This window comes from Pavona decussata, unplaced genomic scaffold, assembly GCF_977016875.1.
Source record: "Pavona decussata unplaced genomic scaffold, jaPavDecu1.1 SCAFFOLD_62, whole genome shotgun sequence".
Taxonomy (NCBI): Eukaryota; Metazoa; Cnidaria; class Anthozoa; order Scleractinia; family Agariciidae; genus Pavona; species Pavona decussata.
In genome coordinates this window covers 747,641-771,028 of record NW_028145483.1, presented here as the reverse complement: position 1 = coordinate 771,028, position 23,388 = coordinate 747,641, and the positions used below count along the sequence as shown (strand labels likewise).

At 39.2% G+C, this 23,388-nt stretch overlaps 1 protein-coding gene across 1 annotated transcript; it reads right to left on the bottom strand.

Moving 5' to 3' along the window:
• Window positions 1–1,987: 1,987 nt before the first annotated feature.
• LOC146478865 (E3 ubiquitin-protein ligase PDZRN3-like) lies at window positions 1,988–23,355 on the bottom strand. The gene is made up of 8 exons (XM_085111606.1): window positions 22,613–23,355; window positions 21,974–22,054; window positions 21,199–21,303; window positions 12,625–13,164; window positions 11,282–11,368; window positions 8,353–8,415; window positions 7,869–7,967; window positions 1,988–4,741 (listed from the first exon to the last, which is right to left on the bottom strand). The coding sequence occupies exons 1-8, from the start codon at window positions 23,312–23,314 to the stop codon at window positions 3,413–3,415; spliced, it is 3,006 nt and encodes a 1,001-aa protein (XP_084967732.1). The 5' UTR covers window positions 23,315–23,355; the 3' UTR covers window positions 1,988–3,412.
• Between the last annotated feature and the right edge of the window lie 33 nt (window positions 23,356–23,388).

Here is a 23,388-nt window from a genome sequence, read left to right as displayed (position 1 = left end):
TTAACAAGTAACCGTTCTCTACTTAGGTAAAGATTTCTCTTGTTTAAAAAAACGTTTTATAGATAGCAACACGTTTACGGCAATGACAAACCCTAAATTTCCATTTAGATTCTCAAAGAAACTATAAAAATTAATCAAGCAAATGGTTAACGTGAAATTACTCCCCTTCGAGTAGAAACAATTAATACACGTACAGATCTGACTAACAAAATACGGATCAAAGCATACCAATCAACGATTACGAGTCATATTAAACAGAAAAAAACAGCGGACGCACAGATATCAGTCGCGTAGGTAGGGGTTAGATAGGGGTGTTCGCTGAGCCCCAAATCTTGCTTACTAGGGGGGTCCGGGGGCATGCTCCCCCGGAAATTTTTGAAAATCTAGGTTCCCAGAAACCTCATTTCCTGCATTTTGAGACCCATTTTAGGCAAATCACAAATTTGCTTTACAGCAGCTTTTTGAGCTATATACATCATTCCTACGGCATAATTGTTTCAACTTAAACAAGAAAGTTCAATGTACATTCCGCGCCCTGTCGAGTTCTGATAGCTATTCGATCTACTGATAGTCATACACCAAGCTGGTAAACTGCATCATTCTCGGGTGTAGGCCTTCGAACAAATTGACTATCTCGTCAAAATTGACAGGCATATCATATTTGATATGCATTAGAACCAGGGCAGACATTCTACTCTCTCGCATGGTACACCTCATGTAATTGTTCAACCTCCTCATTAAGTGCTTTCTCTTCCGCCATTACTGATCTGTAAAGGGGGTTCGTTCGAACCCCTCGAACCCCCCCTCCTACGCGCCTGGATATTAAAGTACTGCTATTAAAAATGACAGTTACAAGCTTTTCTGAAGATGGCTTACGGCTCAGATTTACCGTCAACTGAAGTCACCAACAACAGTTCTATTATTAAAACTAATCTGGATGTTCACACTAGGCATACTACTGAGTCTACTGATACTCCTGGGTTCAAATAATTTACTAATCAACAGTCTTCATAAAAGTGAGTACTATTAAAAAGAACATTAAACAATCTATTGATGTAGTTCAGAGTACAACCACTTTGTAGAAAACTACTCCCCCAAGGATGATTCAATAGTGAGACTGATACGTTTTTATATTAATTTGAACTTGTACAAACATAGGTGTCTACCTCAGTTTATATTCATTATTGCTTTTCCAACAGATATGCTTCATTTCCTCAGTTGTTTTTAATATAAAATGCAGATTTCGACCTCAGTATGTAAAACAAATTAAAAGTGGTTAGGAAAATCGCATTAAATAAAATTGAAATAATATTCAATTTCTTCATCTGTTTCTGTGTTGAGCCACTTTCAATTTCCCCTTCTAGCCAATTATTTCTGGTGACCCCCCCCTCTTTCACTCATTTTTTTTGGTAGCCCCCCCCCCCCCCCTTTAGTGCCATTTTTTTTCTCGTGGTCCCCCCCTAAATCCCACCAGCCCCCCCATGCTCATAAAAAATGAACGGTCCCTAAGTTGAACTGAATGAAAAACGTATACCAGCACTGGAAAGAGCACCTTTACTTAAGTAACCTTGCAAAGTTTCAACATATTAAGTGTTATATCAGCTTAGGAAATGTAAGATGAAATTTAACAAATTTACAGACGTTTGTATGACTGGGGGTATACGTCACACCCCCAGTCATACAAACGTCTGTAAATTTTTCATTTTTCAACTTACATTTTCTCAGCTGATATTACACCTGATATGCTGAAACTTTGCAGGGTTACTAAAATAAAAGTACTCTTTCTAGTGCTGGTATACGTTTTTAATTTTAACTTATTTGAATTTTCGACCATCATTTGGGAGAAGGGTCTAGTGCCAAGTTTCTTTTTCGAGTTTTTCCAACTTCAGCTCTTGAAAGAAACGGGTTAATATAATGACTGTTGAAGCGAAAAGCAAGTCAAATGACATTCACGAAGATTTAATGTTAGGTAAGGCATCCCAAGACCTTGAAATTCAAATAGATTTTATTTACACAATTCAAAATTCCTATTTTCGCCCCAACAAATAGGGACGAAGAAGTCGCCTGTTCCTGAGTTCTTGCGTTTTACAATAACGAATTTCACCAGTTGACTACGTTTGAATTTTTCAACAAGAAACGAATTATGAGTAACTTGCACTAAACGTAACATTTTCAAACCCAACCTTTAAAACGTGGTGGTTCCCTTACAGAAAAACATCCGCCAAAGTAACAGCTAGATTAGGCTCTTTTTGCTCAAGTTTATATTTAGCTAAACCAAACCATTGTTGTCGAATAAGGTGTCTTCTCGGCAAATTGAGAAGGACAAAATTTAAGTTCTATGTTACTCTTTTCGCTATGCGGTGAAGAAATGTGAACCTCGGACATAGATAACTTCAATAATTTGATTAAATTCTGATAGTTAAATTTGTTCTCTTATAATAATGCTACCTCTTTTACTTTATACATACGTACATTTTAAAACTCGTTTGATTACTTTTTAGCAATAAATTACAGGCCTTTAATACTAATCGCGAACTTGTAACAACAAACACTCTTGTCCTCTTCGTAACCCTTAAATGGCAGTGTCACGCAACACTGGGTCTCGTGACGTGACCGGCCAAATAACAGCTGTGAAGGAAACGAACTCAACATCTTTGAAAAAATTTGTAGCTGACCTGATTTCTACATGGCCACAACACAACAATCTCTGCGCTATTTATTATGCGATGACAGAGATTACGTTGAAACCAGACTTTAAATATAGTGCTTTTTTGTTTTGTAAAAACGGATCCACAAACATTTGTGAGATAGTTTACAAGGACTGTGACACAAGCCTGTGAAAAGCTGAATAATTATGACAACAGTAAAAGAAAGAAAGAAAGAAAGAAAGAAAGAATGAAAGAAGGAAAGAAAAAAAGAAAGAAAAAACAAAACCAAACAGAAAAAATACATTCAAACAAACAAACAACAACAACAACAACAAAAGGAAAAAAAAACAACAGGCTGACATCGTTTCCAACGTTTACCAGGGGAATTCAATGTCGGGTCATTGTAAGCGCTAAGTAATTTCGCTTTTTACACTTGTTTTACTGTTTATAACATTTACTATTTTCCTCTAATTTTTGGATGTGCAATACCTTAAAGAGCAAGGCAAAGTTTGTCACTTTAGTTAATAAACTTCTTTGTTTTAGCCTTCGAGACACGAATTCAAGGCAAGATATTTAGTTTGCGTGTATACTAAAAGCCAAGTCGCTGTGAAATGTTTAAAAATCCTACACTTGAGAGAATTGCATAACCTTAACTTTTATTTACAGCATAAACGACAAAATAAACTATTAATAACATAAAATTCAGCCCTCGCAGAGGACAAATAGGTTAAAAATAATATTTTCCTTTGGCTACATATTCCCTATTACACTGTGGTCACGTGTATCGGACCCACAGGGGACCCATCGGGATTTCGCTGAGTCAGGTATTCCCGTACTGTCGTAAAGTCATCAAAATGTTGCTGTTTGTTTTTGTTCATTCTCCTGTGACTCATTTCCACGATGATATCCCGGCGTCCTTTGCCACTCTCCGAACCACTGCCCGTGTACGGGCTCTCACACTCCTTCACTTGCTGAAGTTTTTGCATTTTTTTTCTGCGAGCCTCTCGCACTCTTTCTAAGTGTCGTCTCCGGTCCTCGCGCGGCCAATACCGGCCTTGGTAGATTGTGTGCGTATCATCATCGGTTGTCATACCTTTGCGTTCGTCGGTAATTTTTTGCGCTCGTTCACGCAGAAGTTTATTTCTAGCTTGTCGGGCGGGTGTGACCGGCCGCTTGCGAACAAAAATTTGACTGCCGTCCTTGGACATGCGCACTTTCCACTCAATATTCTGTTGAGAGCCGTTAAGTGGCTGATTTTCAGTCAAATTCGACTTCTTTTTGCTGCGGTGATCCCGGTAATCAGGTTTCCCGCCAAAACAGTCCGACTCGCCGATCCAGTTTATGTGTTGAGTAGAGTCTTTATTCACCGCTCTTATGTAAGATGCACGAATTGTCCTGCTCACGTTTCCTAGCTTGTTGTTACGCTTCTGATCCGAGTGCCGGCTTCGATCCCGATCGCGGTCACGATCACGATCGCGATCTCGCTCTCCGCGAGATTCATCACCATAATTGTCTCTATGTGAATCTCGTGTCTTTTTGCGATCCCTGCTTCGTTCTTTGTCCTTCCTCGGAGGCGAACCGCCATTTTTACTCGAAGATCCATTGTGGCGTCTTGAGTTACTGTTATCGGATCTCTCCTTGTTGCTTCGACTGGAGTCTTTGTCAACCGGCGTCGAATTGTCCCGTGAATTCCCAGTGTTTTGATCTCCCGACCGTATAGGAGAAAACGCTTTATCTTCCTTGCTCCGAGAGGAGCATGAACTACCCTTACGTTCGCGCGCGCTCGAATCATCCTTCGCTTGGCGTTTTTCGCCGTTCTCCTGCGCCATTTTACAAGAGTTCGGAGTAGGCGGTGGTTCTTCTCCAAGATCTTGTTCAGAGCTTTCATCATTTTTCGTGCTCTCGTCCGTGCGACCGACACCGCTGTCCTTTTCACATTTGTCACCGTTTCCTTGCACGCCATTCATGACATCTGTTGCGTCTTCATCCTCTTCCTTGATCACGCCAATCCTAAAGCTGCTTAGATCAGCGTCGATGGGATCAACAAAGTTCCAGTCTTGACTTCCTTCGCTTCCTAACAGAGTAGCTTGCACCTACAAGAAAAGAATCAAAGAAAAAAATTCCTTTATTGATAGATTACACGGAATATTGTCTTCCCAACAGCGCTCATTCAATGGTCATACCTTACGATTTCATACAAACACCTTGCAAAGCAAAATGAGCGACATATCATAGGTGAAAGTAACTGCTGAACAGTTTTCGCTGGACTGCAGGCAGTCTCTTTCTTCTCCTAAATTCTGTAGCGCGCGCGATGGATCTAGCGAACGGGGAAACCGTTCACTTTTCTAATTTGCAAAATTTTACCGGGACTTTGCGCGCGTGATCTGAGGAAAAAGGTACGACTGCTCGCAGTCTATGAACGGTCATAGTTCAAGGCTTTTTAATTTCACCACAGACTTTAAAAGTTAGGACAACCTTGCACAGCAAATAAGCGGCACCATAGTAAAGTACTGCTCCGTAGCTGGCATTTGAATGGGGACATTTTAGGATTTCATTTACTAACTCAAAAATTAGAACCACCTTGTACAGCATACAAAACAGCACCACGGGAAAGTACTGCTCAATAGCTTGTATTTTCATGGGCACAATTTAAATTTCAAGTAAACTTAACACTAAAAGCAGGTCAACATTAAGTTAACAAGGTCTCAGTCTAGGTTAGAAGGCTTCGGGCTTCGTCTCGATCTTCAATTTACATTCCCTGGGAAAAGAACTAAGGAACAGGGGGATAACAGGGAAAAGGGGGTGTTGACCCCTTTCCCGGTACTCCGGGCCACTGGGAAGATCACAGTGTTACAGCTGTCAAGCCAGTGATTTTCCTTCATTTTATTACATTTAGCGGTCGAACCTCGCTTGTTAGTTACGCAACGCCAGGAAAGGCTTTAAAGGGATAATTCTCTAAAACGGAAATTTTTGTCTTAATGATTTGCATTGTTCGCATTAAATTTTGCCGGCGGATTTTAATAAGATTGTCTTTGTCGCATGTTCGTAAAGACGTCTCAGAGAAGTGAGATCTAATTAAGTTTAGATTCTAGTAAGGGGATTTGTTCAGTCTTGTAGGCAACACCTTTACCATGGCTTAACCTTTTGACACATTTTAATGGCCGGTAACTTCAAAAATTAGAAGACGTAAAATGTTGTTCGATGCTTGATCACAGAATTCCTGTGGCTTTGCTTAGTATCTTTTACAAGGTGCTTCTATTTTTTTACTCTGTGGATAGAACCCCTAAGAATTACTGTCTTGCAAACTAGTAATTCGAGATTTTCAGCTTCGCCAGTATTGCGTAAGCCTTGCATTCAATTAATAGCGCGAGTAATTCTTGTGGTGGCTTTTGCATGAAATGAAAAAAATTGTTTAACTAAAGATAGCAAATCCTTACCGTCCAAAAATGCAATTAAGCTTTATGAAAACAAATTAAATTTTACCGACTGTTGCCCCGGGTTCATGTTGCACACAAAAGACTAGTGTACACACAATATAACCTGCTTTAGAATTCACTCTAAATACCGGAAAAAGACACTGGTGTCTTCGATTTCTGTAGAGAAGCGCAGTATTTTGTCTTATCTACAAACAAAACATTTGAATACCACCTATCTCTGTTTGTTTAAGTTTATTAACTCGAGCTCAGTAGACGAAATGGAAATTATGTTTTTCCCACATCAAGACCTAATCTTTGAAGGTGTAATGGAAGCTCTGTTAGTAAGCTGAATTTTATGTAGGGGATTAAAATTAAAGAACTTATCAAGCTAGTGAAATGCATTAACAGGAATATTGAATGAACACGGAATCCAATTACGTCAAGTGCTTGAAAGATGGTTCTGTGAACAAGGCATTATTTATACAGTCCTTTGCAACATAAGGTTTCGGCGAAGCAGTATCAATAATTGCACCAGAAAAAAACAAACACCCTTTTCTCGTTCGAGGCACGCAAACACTCCGTCACGAAATGGCTTTTGTCGTGGAAAATTAAGGCAATAAAGGAGTTCTTTTACAATTGTTAATTAATGATGAAAAACAATTTAGGATCCTAAACCCTTGCATTTAAAATCGCTTTTGTTGATAAGACAACAGATTTGCTTATTAAACATACAAACAGACACGCAATCTGGAAAAATTGCGTGAGAATCGGAAATTTTCTAAATGTGGTGTTAACAAGTTTTTTTGCGGGAGATTAGAACCATTACTTATCGTGTGGGGATTAAAAAAAATTGTAATAATTTGCTACGAAGTTCTGTCTTCAGGTACATTTTGTGAACGCGATAACTTTTACCTAACTAAAACTCATTCAATTAATTTTAATAGTTCAATTTTGTGTTTCGGATATTTCAATGAGTTTTACGAGTTGTTGAACATTTCGTGCGTTTTACGTTTGCCATAAATTTGGTTTTTACTTTAAAAGCTTGGGATCTCAAATCCTGTTGATGCAACGTAAGAACTCTGAGAGGACGCCATGCTAGTTATCTCGGCATACACGACTCCTTTAATCTCGTTTGGATCGCAGTTAGAAATAAAAATAAAAAGGTTACTTTGTTACGGTTCTTTTAAACTGCTGACATATTTATAAATAGCTGGCTCTTGTTCCATCACGAAAGCAAACGGAACAGATTTCAATCAAGGCCGACCACAAACTCAAGCATTGTTAACTTTAAACGAGATGAGAAACTTAAAGCTAAATCACGCCTTTGTTATAAGCTTGGATGCCAATCTTGCCCTTGGCTGCTCATCCTGTACAAACAAAATTTATCTTATCTACCTCTGACTTCCTTTGATTTGCAGTGAATTTACTTATTTTATCTTAGCATCTTAGCAAATGCAAGCGTGATATAAGCATGCAAGGGGGGGGGGGGGGTGGGGGGGGGGAGAAACTGCGAGCGTAAAAACGCGACGCGCGAGATTCACGCGCGAGGAGCCCATTCTTGCGCCTCTCAAACATGGTATTTTATATAATCGCAGTCAGGTGTCCACCCAGCACCAAACTTTCCCTTCTGGAACAAAACCTTGAGTTATGTAATGCGACTCTGAGTTTTGAGTCTGTAGATGAAATCTTAAAGTATAATCATTCAAATGACCGCTACTGAGCAGTACCTTCCTATGGTGTGGCTTGCTTTAGTAGTTATCATAGCTCTCTGAATTGTCATAAATTGATGCTAAACTGTGCTTACCTCTTGAGCTGGTCTCGCTACAAGAAACTTGATCGTGGTAGTCGATTCATACACCAACGGCTCAATATCACATATATGGGTGACAGGCACATCGTTGATCTACAGAGGGAAATTGCACAGCCGCAGCAACATTAAAGAACGATTGAAAACATTATCGCGACTGCACAACGGCATAACGACCTGGACAAGGCAATTTGAATCACACAAGCCACGAACTTTACTAGCCAGACGTTTAAACTGTAGGCAGCAAAAAAAAAAAAAAAGAAGAGAGTTTCGCGTGACGTAATAATAATAATAATAATAATAATAATAATAATAATAATAATAATAATAATTATAATCATCATCATCATCATCATCATCATCATCATCATCTAGAACACATGGAACAAGCCGATGCCCTTCCCTGTGTCAACCTTTTAATCCAAGGCCATTCAAGAGGTTACAAGTAAGGTAGTTCTCTACAATCGATGTTATTCCGTACCTTTAAGACTTCATCCCAAAGCGTCAGTCTTCCATCAAGGTATGCGACAGAACCGGGATCAATCTACAAAAAATAAACACCATAAGTTTGGATTGGTTTGGCACTGGTAGTTTTGAAAGAACATGATCCCATAAGCCGGTCCATAGTTTCAGAAGGATGGCCTACGGTCTTTAATCTATTGGGGGTGGGGTGGGGGGATGGACCAGGAAGGAGTAGGGGGCATGGTTGGTGACGCATGTGTTTGAAAATACTGTTCTTGCTCGATCTTTCTCCATATGATAGGATTTAACACAAACACAAGTTGTCTTTTCATAAGAACAGGAATTTGAAGGAACAAGGCAATGCGTGTTGGTATGTGTACTTACAACGAAACGTGTGACCTATATGCTCATACCTATCCTTCACAATAAAGGGTACCTGCTAGCCTACGCTTTTATGGTTGGAGAATGAACAGCCAGGCCGGGAGTTTGAGATTTGGGGGAGAGTCCCCGGACTTTAAAAAAACCTAACCCCTTGACAAGCATCTATTGTAGTGATTTGATTTAGCGCCCAGCTTTTAAGAAGCGCCCAATGTGCACTTTTGTGAATAGACGAGCCAGTTACGTAAGTTCCGCTGTTCCAATAGGCGTGCATACCTGAGAGAGATCTGTGTTGTATAAGACTGTTAGCGAAGTTGTTGACATAGAAAATCAAGTGTCTTCTCGGATTCCCTCCATTATATACAGGTGTCACCGAGCCTTCACTGTGTTCTTACTGCTAAAGTTCCTGTTATTGCTCGTATTACATGCAAGTACTTGTGCAGTACATTTTTAGCGATGCTTTGGTCAAAACACAAATGGCCTCTAATGAGTGCCCTCCAGTGAGCTCTTAAAATGAAATTACCGCCCAGGGTCCGGTTGGATAAGGGTGTTTTCGGCAACCGTTTCCTACGCTCGGAGGATTTCTCGCGCGTTATCATGTAGGAAGCGCAGAAAGAAAGCAAGAAGATCATTCGCAATGCAAGGAACAGTCATAGGAAACTTCCACTTATCTTAAGATGTTACGTTTTATGCAACCTGAGCGCTAAGTTAAACGGGCTTCACGGCATTTAGGAGCTTTACCCATTTCTCCTCGCTGCTGTACTTTAATTACAAGTATTCATCCCTCCACTTGAAATATGGTCTTGCAATAACTGAGAACTTCCTTGTCTAATTATAGATAAAGCGTCGTTCTAATCTTACAATTAAAAATTGTGAACAAATTCCACTGGAGGGTAATTTAGGATGTGTTTTAGTGAACCGTTAAATACGATACCGTTTATCCAACTGAAAGGGTTTATTGCTTTTTACAGCCTTAATTTGTACTGCCTGGACTGACAGGAAAACAGTGGGTGGTCAATAACCGGATCACTTGGCGCTTAGTAACAAGATGATGGCGAGGATGCTAACAAGATTATGGTGGCTAGGTAAGTACGTTTAAATTAACCTTAACAAGATTAAGCAACTCTCAGAAAACAACGGCTTAGAATGCAGTAGACAAGAAGTCGCCATCTCAGCAGTTATAAGAGTTCTCACGGCTTTTGTTATATATATTTACAGTATATAAACAAACAAACAAACAAACAAACGAAAAAACTGTCTGAATGCGCGCGTAAATGACGAAACGAATTTAACGTTTCCACATGACGGGAACGGTAGTTCTTCCAAATGTAGTCTGCACATTTCAATATTGCAAGACCCGTGTATTTGTTTGTAATAAAAGGCTTCCTACAATGCCAATAAATTACCAGCAGACAAAAAAAAAATAACTAAATAAAAAAAGAAGACAATCGTTTTCGAATAATTTTTCGGTCCAGGAGATCATGCAGGATGTCAGTCTAGACATGTACAAACTCTCTTCATAAGGGATTGTTGTTTTTCATCTAAATTATAGTAGCTGCTAGCGAAAAAACAGCTGCGATCAAATCGAAGAGATTCGTGGGTTTTTTTCTTGCATCAAGCCGCGGATAAAATTCCAACACTGTTGCACAACATTTCTTGTATAGCAATGTTGTCCGCACGGCTGAACATCTTTTAACTCTCCAACTGTGATTAGTATCAAAGTTCTCCTTGTAATATCAATGCTTATTCAATCCCTGGAGTCATGAGAATTAAGGATATGATCACCCAAGGTGAATTTTCTTGATATTTTAATAATTTCTCCCCAGTACTTTTATAAGCAAAGTATGGGGACAAGATAGACTTTCCTCTTTGATATTATGGGTTAAAGGGTTAAATCACACCAACATTCATCCAGCAAAAAAGGTTGGTCAAACATCATCTAACATGGGCTGTTAAACAATGTAATTGTTGAACCAAGAAATGTTGTGCAGCAATGTTAGAATTTTTAGCCGCGGCATAACACTTCGTCATTTTATTGGGGCATTTTAAATCTGCCATTTAGTGGACTGGCATCCCATTTAACAGGGGGAGTAGTAACGCTTCTAATTGCTTCATGTGACAGAAGCCCACCACTGTGGACCATTCGGCTCCTGAAACCATTTCCCCTTTTATCTTTTACACAATGTTTGTTTTATACATCTCAAATTATCAGAACGCAAATAAGCCGCCTCTTAAACGTACAACACTTCGTTACAGAAGTGGCTGGGATGGTGACAAAGGAAACCGTCAACAAGTTTAACACCGTATCTCGTAGGGAGTCTGGGAGAGAATCTGGCCTCACGTCATATACTACTCACACCTACAAGATTGTAGCTTAGCTCAAGTGATAATGAAATATAAACTGGAAGACGACGGCCGCTTAATGAGAGCAACTAGCTAAGGGACGCAATTACCCTAAGTACTAAGATCGATAGAATTTGAGAGAGAATAAAGTCTCATTTACCAAAATATAAGTAAGAAAGGGCGCATGCGCGCAGGATAAGTGTTATGATGCTTTTAAAACTACGTACCTCGCATACGTGCACTGTGGATTCGTCTTCTTCACCACAACAGAATGTTAACCCCAGGTCACTATTTGCTATCCAAAGGGTTATTTCCTAGGACCGAGATACGAAACAAGTTAAATTCGAGAAATAGCTGGAAAGACTCCAGTAAGGAAAATATAACTGGAAATAGCCAAGTGGGCACATCTGTTTCACACCTGGATCCGTGATCCGTTATTTCACACACATTTAAATGCAACCACATAGACGATAACTTGGTGATATACACGAGAGAGATAATTGAAATTAAAGGGGCAACGCCATGGGGGTTTTACTCTTTGGGGGCCAAGAATGTGTAAAAATCAAAACAATGTATCTTTTCTTTTACTCCAAATTCTCCTACAACACCAGAGGCAGATATCAAATGATTTTTTCGAAGTGGGAAACCCATAGTTAATTTTATAAGATAAATAATTTAATAAGATTAGAAATCTGACATGTTTTAGGAAGTATCCAGTGAAATCAAGTTGGTTCATGACTAGGCCCTGTTTCATTGTAGCATAGAATTTTTTAATTCTGTCTCCTTTATCTTAGTAAAATGCAGGCAGGTTGACACGAGAAAGGCTCTTCCCGTTGGGAAGTCAGGGGTTTTTCTTTGTGTCTAGCTCATGACTCTCTGCACACCTATCGAATGATCTAAAACATAGCCACAGGAGGATTCTTAGCGAGCTACAATTCTCTGGAACACTTGACGAAAGGTCTACAATTATTACGTCACGAGATCACAACACTTTCTCCCTGTTCTTTTCCGCGTCTGCCTTAATGTCAGGGCCTATGTTTTTCCAATGCTGGATCAATGGAGAGGGGCACAAGTGTTCCAGCAATTGCGATGAGGGAATGTAGGGCATTTAATGGACTTGTGTGATATACTTTCTGTATTCTGATACTTGAAATGATGATATTAATAGTGTAAGATGTGCTGAAGCGCGTTTGGTGGAACAGACTAGCATGTATCTCTGTTGTAACATAGAAGTTACATTTGGCATTAATTATTGTTTAATATGATTTATCACGTCAGATCTTAAAGACGTCTTTGCAGAAACCATCTCCCACTAACTCTGTGACCTTGACACACATATGGTGAACGTATGGAAAGGTGGTTCTAGATTTTGAGCCCGTAGATAAAATCCTAAAGCGCGAATGAAAGACATTAGACAGTACTTTCCTATAAAGCTGTTCATTTTTGCCTTCCGGTAGAAGGAAGTTTTTGTGATCCCATAAAGCTTCCTTGTCTCTTAATTTTCCCACGAGCGAGATTCAACCTTGACGTTCTAAGGGTGTTAAAGGGTGAAATGTAAACCAATACACACCTCATATTCGTAGTCGAACTCAGGGTCAAAGTAAATTTCATCGGAAACTGCCGTCACGTAAGGCTCTTCTTGTAATCGAGAGTTCGAGTTTTCATCCACATGGTTCACATAATTGACATCTTTCACTAACAGAGTGACTCGAGGTAGTGTGCCTTGCTCACTGCTAACAATGTTCTCTGAGCTAGGCAAACTTTCACTTGTCGAACGCAAGTTCTCCACATCGTTGCAAAATGATTCTAAACGACGATGCGAGCATTCCGAGCTGCTTGTACCATCATCGAGAGATTTTTCGAACGGATTCAACAAGTCTTGTCTAGGGCTGTATCTGTCGTGTATTCCGCTATCTGTGTCCATACTCTCAACTTCTTGAGTAAGGCAGAGATCAGTCTGCGTTCCAGTCGACGCTAACTGCGGTACACAGCTTTCCAGAGGTGCGTCTGTACGCTTGCGTTTCACTAAAATATGCAGCGGTTCCGAAGCACTTTTGATAGCTTCGACAGCTGTGGCGTGACTCGCCTCTGATAAGTCTATTCCGTTGACCTGCAATAGAGGGACATCAAAATGAACAATGAACAACAATGATTTACGATTTTAAAGATATTGGGCGTCCTTTGTATTGCTTTATGAAATTATTGCGTAGTGTCTTTGTCTCATTCCATGACTTGGAGAATTTAAATTTCTAGCTACTTCAAAGGTCACTTCTGTTGGACAAAACTGCTATTTTTGTTTCACATTTTCGGAATATCAGTTGCCTAAAAACGCGTAGCGTTTCATATAAAAACATCGCTTTACTTTGGAAATCAGAACACATGACAGCTTTTGCGAGCCTTTAATAAAGTCGTCTCAATAAAGGGCACACATGGGCAGCCGTTTATAGAAACGTGACCGTAACTACGCGTCTAACGGAATTTTCAAGGAAAGTATTTTTGAGTTTGGGCAACAAGAAATGGCCGCCGTGAAGAGACGTTTGCTGCGGGGAGGTGGTCGTTTGCAAAGGCTCGACTGTAGATAAAAAACAAATATTTCCTTTTTTTCCCAGCATTTGACTAGAATTGTAAAACATTTAATGAAACGTTTTAATTTAGAGCGAATTCTGCTCGTGTCCTGGTTATTCGGCCGTCATTTTGCTGCCCACGAGCTGCACGCCAACACACAGTCTTTTTGTCTTCGGCACGTTTTTTGCCGAGCAGTTGATTATTAAAAATATATCAAGAATAGTTTGGCTCCCAGATTTAACCGATTTGTTTTCCTTGGCTTTGATACAAACAAACAAATGTCCACCATTGATGATAACATTCTCGGTATTGTCTAGAAAGCGACACTCTTGTCGCTCTAAAGATTACGTTTCTACTGATTCTGCTCAAACAAAGGGACGTTTTTAAGTCTTGGTGCTGGCTAAATCTTGAATAATTAAATTCAAATAATGTTTGTAGTGCTCTTTAGAAGGTCACAGTATGTAACAACCATTATTAAACGAAATAAGCAGAACTTCGGTAGATTTTAATTTTACAAAAATGTCTGTGAACTTTTACCAATATAAACATTTTTTTATCACGAGATAAATCACTGAAATTGAAAGCGTTTGAGACGCCTCAGGCAAATTCCAGCCCCTTGGCCTTTTAGATTACCCAAGCAGTTGACACACGAAGAAAAAGGTCTATTCGTTATCACCATATAGTTTCTTGGATGCAAGCGCTACGTTGCTTTAAATAAGTGGGTCTGTTTCCCTTCGGCTTTATCGGTGGCAGCCAACGAGAATATTAAAGAAAAATATATATTTTGATCGCTAACGCAGTTTGACATCTTCAAATTCTTTGGGTAAATTTTTATGTCGCACAAATTTTTAAGGAACAGATGCATTTCCCACGAATTTAGGGCTTCTGTTGGCCTTATTTAGCTCTCTTCACTACATTTTACGTCCTTGAAACACAAAAGGAATTAGTTTTCCCATATACTAAAGTTCTAGGTGACAAAACACCAAAGAAATCTTTAGTTTTTCCTCACATTGCTTCCAGGCAGATGCGCCTGTTTTTATTTCCTTGCAATCGATACTCGTCTCTCCCCTGACTCGTTAAAACAACATCGGGAATGGATAAATGTTCTCTGGTCTCAACACGCCTTCATGCACTCCATTTAAAGCGCATTAAAGGGTCCGTCTGATTGTGAGGGACAGGTCATTGCCAATTACATGAAAACGATATCAGCATCTGTATTTACGATTTGTGTCGACTCTTCCGACTCTTCACTCTAGCCATATTAAAATGTCCGTCAGTTCTCGAGTAATCACAGTCGTGGAAACCTACAAGCTGTGGACAAACAGTTCCTGTTACATACAATAGGTATCACAGGCACAAAGGTGCGGACAAATTAGTGGAGAAATTAGATTTTGTTTTTCAGTCGAGACAAATTATAGAAACCGTTTGTTGTCAAGTTCTCACAAATGTGAACTGACGGCCCCCAGAAACGTTCAAATCATCAAAAGTCACATCATGGTGTCATAGCGATGGCAGCCATTTCAAAATTAGATTTTCTGAGCACGTTGATAACAACTGTGATGACTTGTCGTGCCATTAAAGAAAGACAATTGTGCATTGTATGGTCGTCTAAGGGTAGTTGGTCGCGTAAACATCGAGAAACATTCTGTTCCAACAAACAGCAAAATTCAAAACTCTTCAAGAATGATACAAAGTAGAAAGAGTTTCTATCACACAACAAAGTGTTTTCCAATTGGGCTATTAAAATGTTTAGCGCTCACTAAAGTGATAACGAGCTGCGACGATCGAGTTGTTTGTGGCCCACGTTGCATACCGCATTGCTGAATGCACTGGAAAGAAAATATCAAAATAATTCATACTTTAATTACAATCATGACAGGATACCACATCCTGTGCGTCTTGACAATCCAATGGAACTCAGTGAAAATTCCTTTCCTCGACGAGTTTCAAACGCTCTCATCAAGCCAACTGCTCTGGCTCGCTAATGAGGGATTTCCTTCGTTACAACGCTTCGTTCGCATATCGATTTGACAGCTGTAGATTCTAGGATCTTTTACAAGTCTAACTTCACCGTGAGTTTTACTTTTATCGAATAAAGGATTACCATTTTGGTGATTTATAAAAGAGCTCATCGAGAGAGATAAAAAGTGAAACATCTCCAGATGTTATTCGTATCAAAGAAAGATGCACCATCAACATTGAAGACAGTGGTTTTTCGAAATGGAAGGGGTGAATTTAAACCAGATAAACCGACAACTATTCTAACGGATAAAACCGGCGAAAAAAGACATTAATAAACCATTAAAATTATCCTGGTGCGTCGCGGCCAATTTCTTTGTCGTCAACACTGGGAACACCTCAAAAGTCATAACTCTTGTTTTCGCTACCATGTTGAAAACAAAAATATTTCGAGTTTGTATAAACATGTCGGGTCGTGTAGATCGTACCTCCGGCTGTTATCGTTCCATGGCATTCTTGGAAAAACAACATTTTTCATACCTGGATTCGTGACACACAGCCTCTTACCAGAAAAAATGTTTTAGTGTGAAACTGACAAAGTGCACCTTGTGTCAGTGAAGGGGTGAATACTGTTTGATATAACCTGAAATGTTACATTCCGTGGAAGCTGGAGATTTTAAAAAGCCGGGTGTGAACAGGGCCTTCGGCGTAGGTGAAGAATAAACATTGTACGAATTTGAAATGTCTAAATTTGAATTTTCCAATTTTAGTCCTGTTCGACCTCAGTAAGGCCAATCTTTTCGTAGATAACAAAAATATCCCAGCGATATTGCCTGGGAATCGGGAAAATCATCAAAAGGATATTTTTTAATTAGTGTAATATTTCGAGATATACATCCTATTCCCTCAGGCCAGCTCTATATTGAAAATACTCGGCGGAAAATAATTGAATCAAATTTGTGAATCATAAGGATTTTGGATCAATGAAATTGCTGTGCAGCTATATTTCTATTTTTAGCGTTTTACCTCAACAAAATATTGTGCCCTCGATGGAAAATAATTTTCAACTAGATTTGCAACTCTCATGTATTTACGGCGGGAAATAATTAGAATTTTTATACAAATTTGCGTATCGTACTTGTTTGGATAAAGAAATTAACAATATGTATCTAAATTTCCCATTCTGTAAAGTTTCGGATCAAACTTTGAACGTTCACTTACCAAGGCTTTAAATGCACTATAACAGCGCCTTAAAAGGATTTTAAACGTAGCTCTTCCGATGCAAATCTGATCTGCACCTTCCGTGACTTTCAGAACATTATTTTGAAGAGTGCATTATAATATTCACCGCTAACAAGGAAGGAACGAGTGGATAACTCAAACTTTTGTCAATATTTTGTCTTCTTATTAAGGAATTGGGATCCTTCGCTAATGGACAGTTCATATGTTAATTAACATTTTCCTGGAATAAAATACACTTTTCCTGAGAAAAAGAAAAGTATCGAAAAATATTTGATTTGAAGTCTTATCATTACGAAAAAATCCAAATCGTTTTCTTTTGATAGTAAATGTTTTTCTTTGATAAAACGTTCAATAACAAACTCGAGAAATCCATTCCTTTCATTATAAAGGCTTGAAATATTTATTAGAAAGGTTGAACAATGACTGTACAATTCAACGATCATGCTACATCTTAATGAATTTCAATCTACAGCTCAGTATTTTTGGATAAATTAAATTCATTTCCGTTTATCAAAGGAGTAGTTGAAAATCCTTTCCGATCGAACTCGCCGCAAAGGAGAAGTATATTTAAGTGACAGTAGAAACGTTTGCAGTAAGGTGTCATTTGCACCAAAACATAAACCGCATAAAAAATCCATCTTCACGAAAAATCTTAGACGTTTCATTGTCGTAACTTTAATTTTCATAATATACGCTTTGGCTTGCAACGGGTTTACGAGTTATATCAATTTTATTGCAGGAAAAAAAAAAACGAATTCAGCCCACGGGGAAGCGAAATAAATTAAAAAAGGTTTCGATTTGTTCAAATTCATTACCGTTTGCACACACAAACACCTGCCACGCACAGAAAAAACAATAAATAATTTAAAACGGTTGCTTGTTATGTGTTCCTTAAAATCCAATTTAACGCACTTAGCAGCAAATTTAACAACTTCTACCTTTTAAACTCGTAACTGGTAGAATGAATTTTAAATGAAAGAATTAGTAAAAAAATTGCTGCGAATCTGTCAGCTTCGTTTTCGTAAATTATGCCATTCGTAAATTGCGAAAAATTAACAGTTTTTTTGACGGACATAATCAGCTGTCTGCCGTCTTAGTTTAAATAATCTACTCTCGCTAAATGAATCATTCGCTTGCGAAGACATTTCTATATCTTAATGTTACCGATCTTTATTTCTTCGTCGGAACGTTTTCCCTCAATAATCAGTTAATGAGAAATATTTTATGGCCCTAAAATTACAGCTGAATTTGAGCTATTGTAAATTAAAATGATAAGAACCGGCTTCGTTTAGTTTCTATAACGATCATTTTGTCGTATAAAAATTCGTTTCGAAAAAATGACAAATAACAAATGTATAAATCGCAAGGCGATTTGACTTCACTTTGTCAATTCCTCGTTTATAACGCGTTACTTTATTAAAACATGACCTCCAAATCGTTAAATGTTTGGGTTTATATTTATCAACTGCGAGTCTCTTTTATCCGGTTCAGTTTTACTTCCTTTTTTTCACCACATAACGAGACTTCATCAAAATACCTTTTTGTACGTGAAATTACATCAAACTTCAATCGTGGGGTCGTATCCTTTGTTTTCATCCAAAACCGCATAATCTCTCGATGAAACATCTTTTATTCACCAACAGCAGGGAATTTTTAATCACATCTAGAAAGAAAAGGTCCCCCTTTCCGCAAATCCGAGAAAAGCAAAGCTAAGACAATGCTGTCGTGTTGAGAAAATCGATAAAAAGACCGCACCGTGTGTTTTAACATCATGGTATTAAAATGCATTTTTATTGTGACTTTAAAATCTATTTTTCATGTGTTTTAGAAGCTATAAAACTTAATTTAAACAAAACAAGAGGATTTTTTTAGTATTAAATCGATGTTAGGTATCTTTCGTAATAGAACCACTACTATTTTACCGGCTTTAATCTTCTCGATTATACAATACAAAAACTATCAACAAACATCGCCGCAACAGTGTACTTAAGCCTTACTTAAATCACAAAGCGAGAAACAACAAGCCATTTGCTGAACTGTAAACTTACGAGATTAACGGTATTAAAGATCGCAACAATCGAGGTTTATAAAAAATTCACAAAGTCGATTCAAATTGCTACAAACCCAAAGGATATTCAAATTTTCCCCAAAACGCTTCACAACACTTGACAAGTATGAATGGACGATTAATCTTCCTTTGACGGAAAAAGGCTTTGATGCGCTTTTGATAGCAGTTATAGAGCTGAGATCCGAGGAAATGGGTTTTGTGGCTTCACGCTGACTCTATACATCTTAACAACGTAGAACGATAAAAATATCATTAATCAGCGAAAAGTAAACGAGATCCGAAGCTTCCAGACTTTGTGAAGCCAAAATTTCGGCCTCCTAAAGGTAATTTTTGCGCCAAATCAATATATCTGACAAGGTTATAAACAAGTCACTTCAAAGCTTTAAATGTGTCCTTTGATCGGGGCTATATGGAAAGGATAGTCACTGTGTTTTAGCTAAGCACGTATTCGGTGATATCACGAATACCATAAAATTCTAAATACCCTCAAAGATCGAAGAGAAGCAATTGTTCAATATGTCCTGTACTGTAGCTATTGGTGTAACGCTATACATCGAACACAAAATATTTAGCACGCATGCATCTTTAATGCCTATCATAACAAGGGGAAGCCGACTCGAGATAGAAGAGCCGAGTGATGAAAGATGTTCCCAACCCGATATTTTCACCAAGAGATATGATACGTTGCCAGCGAAAACCTGTGTTGGCTCTATGCTCTAGTATTCGACGACAGAGTATTTTTCTCTGTCAACGAAACGAGCTAATATTGATCTTGAACAATTTACTTCGCTCGGATAAACGTTTTGATCAGCGATGCGAACAGCGAGTGTCTGCCGCATTTTAAAGCCCATTAAAACAGAAATGTTTCGAATTCTTTCACAGACAAGCACATTGATATCTTACGAGATTGTATGAAATCTAAGAAAGTGTACTTATGTTGTTTGTGAAGGAGAACAGGCTTGCTTGTTTCAGGTGGATGAAAGGTATGGGGGAAATATTAAAGGGATTCTACAACCGCGTTTAAGCGCTTTTGACCTAAAAGTAGTTAAGTTCAAAAATACAAAGGGATTTCTCATTTATTTCCGTGCTTATAAAGATTTTCGCAGATTTTGAAGTAGCTTCATGTTTTGCCTCGAAGGCAGGCAACTCTAAATGGCGACATCAGATTGAGCATAGCTAGACAAAAATAAAGATCGATTTTAATTCTTCCTGCGACAATCAGCTCAAAACTGACGTCTTGCCTTTGGCTGTAAAGCAGTTTATCTGACCTATTGTTATCAATCCTTACCTAATATACAGAAAGCCAAAATATACTTTATATATTGTTCAACTGACAGATCAATTTCCGATAAACTCCAATTGTAAAGCACAGCGAGAGCTCAAGCTAGGATCACAAAATACATCCTTGTTTTTGTGTAATTTATTTCGGCTGCGTGTGCAGGTGGGTGAAACAGACAATGGGAAATTGGGTTCTGTGAATTTTTTTATCGCTCGCGACTCTCGCGTGACAAGGTAGTGGTTTCCAACTGTGGCAAAGAGATTGACATTTCACATGAGGTCTGGCTAGAGAGGCCATCAGTTCCCTTCCAACTGCGGCAAATAAAACCGTGCTAAACAAATGGGTGTAGAATCGCCGCGAAGACCGCGTAAATTATAGATTGGCCACGCGGCGAGCACTATTGAACCACCAAACGAAAACAACGAATGAAAAATAAACAAGACCGCGATCAAAAGAAAGGGATTTCAGTTTTCAATTCAATTCACCATGGGATGTTGATCTTTGTTTGGGCAATTAAAAATATCGTGAGTCTCTTGTTTTCGCCTTCGCGCAAAACCTTGAGCGAGAAAATCCAATTCGTTAGAGATGACGTGAACGAATAAAGGCAAAGTTACAGGACAAATCTGTTTACATGAGGTAATCAACCTACTAAAGTGCCTCTTCTTTAGCAACGGAAGCATATGGTTTGCCAGTTAGTTCATTAATCCAAAGCTGACAGCAGGGTCGGAACTTACAAAATATTTAATACGCTGAGCCAAATTACTATCAATTCTCGGTAAATAAATCCTTTTAGAAACAACTCGGCAGCAATGTTGAGTTCTACAAAAGAACAACACACCGGTGAACCGAGTTATGAACTCAGTTAGTGACACAAAGGATAAATTTAATATTGCGAGCGGCTTACTAAATCTGAACACAATGCCATGTCATGCAATCGGCGAAAGTGATCTTGTACATTTTAACACTCGCGCGGAAGAGGGTTTCCTTTGAAAGGAGGCGGGTGAGATCGACGACTTATGCTCCTGCCCTACCTTTAATATTCTGTCTTGTACTTTTAGGCCGTCTTCTTTCGATGCTGGTCCGCCGTCTGCGACCTTAGAAACCACAATTCCACCACCAGCTGAATTATTTCCGACCTGACAATGAAAATAAAAGAGACGTATAGTGTTCGATACTAAACAAAGACTTTGTAGTAATCGATCGCGAGCTAGCTGACAAGCAAGAATGCGGGGTGTCAGAATCCGAGGTTTCCGAGCGATGAAAGCGAAGCGCGGTCAATCGCGCGCGGGGGTTCAACGAAGTATTGAAATTTCAAACAGACAAAAGTGCAGTTATTTATTTTTTTCAACTTGGGTATCCAGCCGTGTTTACGAGTACATTCTTTCAAAGGCAATTCAAACCAAAACAAAGAGTAGTTCAATTTGAAAAGCCTTTCCTCGGGGATTCAAACCATCTTTCGCCAGCACGTTAGTCAGATCGCACAGCGCTCCGCTAAACGTGATAACACAGTTATGAGACTTTGATAAGGTTTTAGTTAGGCGCTAATCTTTTTACGAATCTCGCACAACATGCCTGAACAAGGCACGTTTCGTCGCCAGAATACATTTCCGACGAGTTGTCGAGAAAGCAAAACAGTCCGAGAAAGAATAAGAGCAACTAGTCTGTCGATCTTAATTGCCGCTCGCGCCGCATACCACGCGAAGATAGGATTTGTTTGCGCGACGCGAACGGAATTCTCAAACAAGTGACAATTTGAAGAATTAGACCCCATCTGGATAGACCAAGAGATTTATAAATGTTTTATACCTCTGTTCCTCCCATGATATTAAATCCAAGAGAACCTTCAACTCGTGCTAATGATACTTCAACCTCGACTTCTTCGGCGGTCTACAAAAACAAAGCAAATCTGAAAGTCAACCGCCTTGCAGGCAAAATCAAAAGCACACAGAAATGTTATATATTCAGTCGTGTCTGTTTACTTACAACTTAATAAAGTGTCGCTCACATTGGCAAGAAAAACACTCGGGTGTCAGGATAATGGCTAAATTCGAGGGAAACATCTTTCACAGTTCACAGCGCAAGCTATTGTTCGAGTTAATAGCGCGGTTCGTCTCGAATCAGGTCAAATCTTGACATTTCTCGTATTAAAATTCCCGTAAAAATAGCCTTCGTAAATGCTTAGTAGAGAGGCGTTTGTTGTTGGCTTCGCTAAGAGTGGCCTGAGGGGGTGAGAGTAAGATTCAGAAACTTAGCTAGTTCCTACTGAGTTTACTAATTGATCAAAACGATCTGGGCATTGATCCGGCCGGCTCGCTGCACGTTAAAAACATACAAACCATTCTGCGGTTTGCTTCCCAAATCAAACATATCAATGCGCCCATAAGCGCACTCATTTGGAAAGAATAAACCTTCTAAACAGTACACTATACAATGCAAATGACCTACCTGGTCGGATCTCGCGTCCGTTGGCTTCTGGATAAAACCAACTTGTGAGCGGTACTCTTTTAATTGCCGTTCGAAATTGAGCACTTGGATCTGGTAGCTATGCAGTTCATTCTCCAGATTTAGAATTCGGTCTTGAAATGACTCCTCTCTCTTGGCAATTCGCTCGCAGGCCAATTCCTTCTCCTGCTCCGCCCTTGTCAATTTCATCTGGAGCGAGGCGACCTGCGTTTGAAGAGCCTTAATGCAGTCATGTGTAGATGAATCTTGATACAGCAAAGGTAACCCGCAACCATTTTCACAAACTACTACTCGCGCGAATTCGCGAGTTTCCGGGGAGTTCGTTTTGCGTTCCATAATTCTACCTCCGGAAGTATTTTCCTTCACGTACTGGCATTTTAAAAGATGCGAATGAATATTCTCCACTTTTAAAATGGCCGAACATCCACGACGAAAATTCTGACAGCGGATATTTTGCTTGGCGATGAGGCTACTCAATGGCAGTATCTTCTTTAGATCGTCAACAGAAATCTGCTCGCATGTCAAAGGACAGTACCCACTCTCTGCTGTCCATTGAACTATACACTGAGCACAGTACACATGACCACAAGGGGTGACTAGTGGCTCTTCCAAAACGCCAAAACAGATCCCGCATTTCAAATCGTCGTCCACAGGCTCTAAAAATCTTTCCACGTCAAATCCCATGGTCGTCCCATCGAGCGTATAAAAGGAAACTGAGAATGCTTGATAAACGATACGTTCATGTCTTTTGAACTTTG